The sequence below is a fragment of the Passer domesticus genome, unplaced genomic scaffold (assembly GCF_036417665.1).
Source record: "Passer domesticus isolate bPasDom1 unplaced genomic scaffold, bPasDom1.hap1 HAP1_SCAFFOLD_111, whole genome shotgun sequence".
Classification (NCBI taxonomy): domain Eukaryota; kingdom Metazoa; phylum Chordata; class Aves; order Passeriformes; family Passeridae; genus Passer; species Passer domesticus.
This window is the reverse complement of record NW_026989910.1, coordinates 1336-5000: the sequence shown is the minus strand read 5'-3', so window position 1 is coordinate 5000 and position 3665 is coordinate 1336. Positions and strand designations below refer to the sequence as shown.

The following is a 3665-nucleotide window of genomic DNA, read 5'->3' as shown; positions in this document are numbered from 1 at the left end:
GCCGGCCCTTACCTCCGGCGGCCCCGGGGCAGACCTGCTGTCCCCGGCCGGAGGTCCTCGGCGCTCCGGGGGTAGACCTGTTGGCCGCGGCCCGGGCCCTTACCTCGGGGGGCCGGGCAGACCTGCTGTTCCCGGTCGGAGGTCCTCGGACCTGTTGTCCCCGGCTGGCCTTCGCCTACGGCCGCCTCGCCCGTGGGTAGACCTGCTGTCCCCGGCCGGAGGTCCTCGGCGCTCCGGGGGTAGACCTGTTGTCCCCGGCCGGTCTCGGAGCTCCGGGGCAGACCTGTTGTCCCCGGCTGGCCTTCGCCTACGGCCGCCTCGCCCGTGGGTAGACCTGCTGTCCCCGGTCGGAGGTCCTCGGCGCTCCGGGGGTAGACCTGTTGGCCGCGGCTGGCCTCGGAGTTCCGGGGTAGACCTGTTGTCCCCGGCTGGCCTTAGCCGACAGCCGCCTCGCCCGTGGGTAGACCTGCTGTCCCCGGTCGGCCTCCGCCCCCTGGCGGCCGAGCCCTCTGGCGTGCGCTTGGCTGAGGAGCCGTCCTCGATCGGACGCGCAGCACCCCCGCGGCCCGGGCCCGCGAGCCCGTGCGAGGCGGGCGGCCCGCACGACCGGCAGGCTCGTGCCCGCTCCAGGGGGCGCGCGCAGCGGCTCGCACGCGCCCTTTCCTCCCGAAAGCCGGGAGGCGAAGGCGGCCGACTTTCGCCGCCAGCCGGACGCACGCCCGCCCCCCCCCCCCCCCACCTCCCCCCCCCCCCCCCCCACCCCCCCCCCCCCCACCCCCGCAGACAGCCTGCCCGCCTCCCGCTGCCCCGACCGAAAGGGAAGGAGAGAGCCTTTGGGCGCCGGCGGCACTGCCGCCGCCCCCGTGGCCCGAGCGACGGCGGCCCGGCTCCCGGCTCGATTGCCGCATCGCTCGCTCCCTTCGGCCGCTCTCCCCGCTGCCGTCCTGCCGCGGGCTGGGCCGGGGCCAGGGGTGAGCGGGAGGGAAGGAAGGAACGCCATCAAACCAAAAGGCTCGGCGAGAGACGAACAGAAAGTTTCCCGGAAAAAGGGACGGTGCGCTAGGCATCCCGCCACCGCCCGCCCGCCCCGCCCCGCCTCTGCAGCAGGCTCTCGCCCTGCTGGCCGAACCTCCCGGCTGCCTCGGTGTCGGCCGGCTCCTCGCCCGCCCGCCCGCCCGCCCGCCGCTGCCGCTGCCGCTGCCGCTGCCGCTGCCGCTGCCGCTGCCGCTGCCGCTGTGCAAACAGGCCGATGGGAGCCCGGGGTGGGGGGGGAGAGGGCTTGAAAAGTCTGAAGGTGGCGCCAGGGCGTCTGAGGGGGGGAGGGCGGGGCGGCCCCAACCGTCATTGGGCGGAGGCCGGGAAAGTCTGCAGGCGGCAGCAGGGAGTCTGGGGGGGAGGGGGGGTGAGGGCGGGGCGGCCCCAACCGTCATTGGGCGGAGGCGAGGAAAGTCTGCAGGCGGCAGCAGGGAGTCTGAGGGGGGCAGGGCGGGGCGGCCCCCCAACCGTCGTGGCTGGCCGGGGGGGCGGCCGCGACAGGCAGGGCAGGGACCAGGGCAGGGACCAGGGCAGGCGCGGGGACGGGGACGGGGACGGGGACGGGGACGGGGAGAGAGGGCACGCGAGAGGGCGCGTGCCTATGGGCGGGGGGGGGCGGTGTGGTGCTCTGAGAGAGCGGCATCGGGATGTGAGTGCGTGGAGCGGGTGTGTGTCCCCGTGTCTGTCTGTCGCTCTCTGTGCGGACAAGGGCCGGCGGCTTCGTGGTGCCGGCCACGGGCGCCTCGCCACCGAGCCCCCGCGGCCCCCCAGAGCCACGCCGAGTGCTGAAGACCTCTGCGGACCGTGAAAGAACCCGTCCGAAAGCGGCCGCCCGTGTGCCGGCGGCGGCTGCCCCGCCGCCGCCGCCGCCGCCGCCGCCTCCTCTCCCCGTGGGCGGGGCGGGGCGGGTCGAGCCGAGTCGCGGCGTGGGGGGGGGCGGGCAGAAACCCAAGAAAAGCCAAAACCAAACCAAACAAACGACAAAAGAAAAAAACAAACAGACGGAAAAAAACAAAACAAACAAAACCCCACCAAACCAACCCCGGGGGGGGGAACCAAAACCAAACCCAACAATAAAAGCCCCCCAAAGAAACACCAAAAAAAGCCCCCACCAGCCCACCAACCGAACCACAAGCCACAAGCCCCACGCCCACTCCCCCCCCAAAAAGCCCCGAGATCTAGCATCAAACAAAAGCAAAGCAAAGCAAAGCAAAGCAAGGCAAGGCAAAGCAAAGGAAAAACAACAACAACAATACCAACCAGAAAACCCCCCACACACAAAACCCCCCCCCAAGAAAAAAATCCAAAAGAGAAAAAGCCCCAACCAAACAAAACCAAACAAAACCAAACAAAACCAAACCCAACCAAAAAAAAAAAAAAAAAAAAACAAAAAAAAAAAAAAAAAAACAAAAGCAAAAACAAAAACAACCAACAAAACCCAAAACCAAAAACCACCCCCACAACGCCCACCAAAAAAAAAAAAAGCCTCCAAAAACCCCAAAACCTCGAAAATATGAATTGGTCTTAGAAATGGGGGGGGGGGGGGGGGGGGGGGCGGGGAAGGGGGCTTCATTGAGTGGGACAGGGCTGATAGAGCCGTCCGGCTCCGGGGCGTTACGAGGCCGTGAGCTGCCCCCGGCTGTGCAGGCTTGGCGGGGTCAGCGAGGCGCCCGAACCCCGGGCGGCGAGCGGAGAACAACAGGTCTACCCTAGCTCTGCAAGGACACCAGGTCTACCCCCGGCTTCGGGAGGGCAGCCAACAGGTCTACCCCGGCTTCGGGGAGCCAACAGGTCTACCCCGGCTCCGGGAGGGGACACCAGGTCTACCCCGGTTCCGGGAGGGCAGCCAACAGGTCTACCCCGGCTTCGGGAGGGGACACCAGGTCTACCCCGTCTTCGGGAAGGGAGCCAACAGGTCTACCCCCGGCTTCGGGAGGGGCCACCAGGTACTACCCCGGCTTCGGGAGGGGACAACAGGTCTACCCCGGCTTCGGGAGGGGACACCAGGTCTACCCCGTCTTCGGGAAGGGAGCCAACAGGTCTACCCCCGGCTTCGGGAGGGGACACCAGGTCTACCCCGGCTTCGGGAACGGACACCAGGTCTATCCCGGCGCCGGAGAGGACGCCAGGTCTACCCCGGCTCCCCGGGAGACACCAGGTCTACCCCGGCTCCGCGCCCGCCCAGGCTCGGCGCGGTCCCCGGGCGGCGGGCGCTGACGGATGACAACAGGTCTACCTCGTTCCGAAGGGACTTGGTCACATTTCGGCCGGCGCCGGGTAGACCTGTTGTCTCAGCCGGCTCCGGAAGTTCACCAAGGGGTCGCTGTTTTCGGCCGCCTCCCGCTACGTCATGCTAGGAGGCGGCCTGCGGCGGCGCTCCTTCCCGGTCGATTTTCATCGGTCCTCTTGGAGGCGCCGGCGGCCTTGGACTTATCTGTCCGTACTATGGGAGCGAGGTGACGGGCCGCGTCCCCGCAGGCAGGGTTCTCCGCGCCTGTGTCCGATGGCGGTGGGCTGGATTGGCCGCGCGTGCCGGTGGCGCCAGGGTTGGAGAGCACGCCGCCTAACCGAGGAACGAGTCGCGTGGCTTTGTTCCCGGTTCCGTCCGTGGTTGCCCCAGCGAGGTTTGG

General features: G+C 68.8%; 1 protein-coding gene across 1 annotated transcript in view; it reads right to left on the bottom strand.

Moving 5' to 3' along the window:
• The window catches only part of LOC135291750 (collagen alpha-1(I) chain-like), a 2133-nt gene extending 1133 nt beyond the window's left edge, over positions 1–1000 (bottom strand). The window contains exon 1 of the mRNA XM_064406017.1: positions 323–1000. Coding sequence (XP_064262087.1) covers positions 323–1000 — 678 coding nt within the window. The remainder of the gene's footprint in view (positions 1–322) is intronic.
• Positions 1001–3665: the final 2665 nt, after the last annotated feature.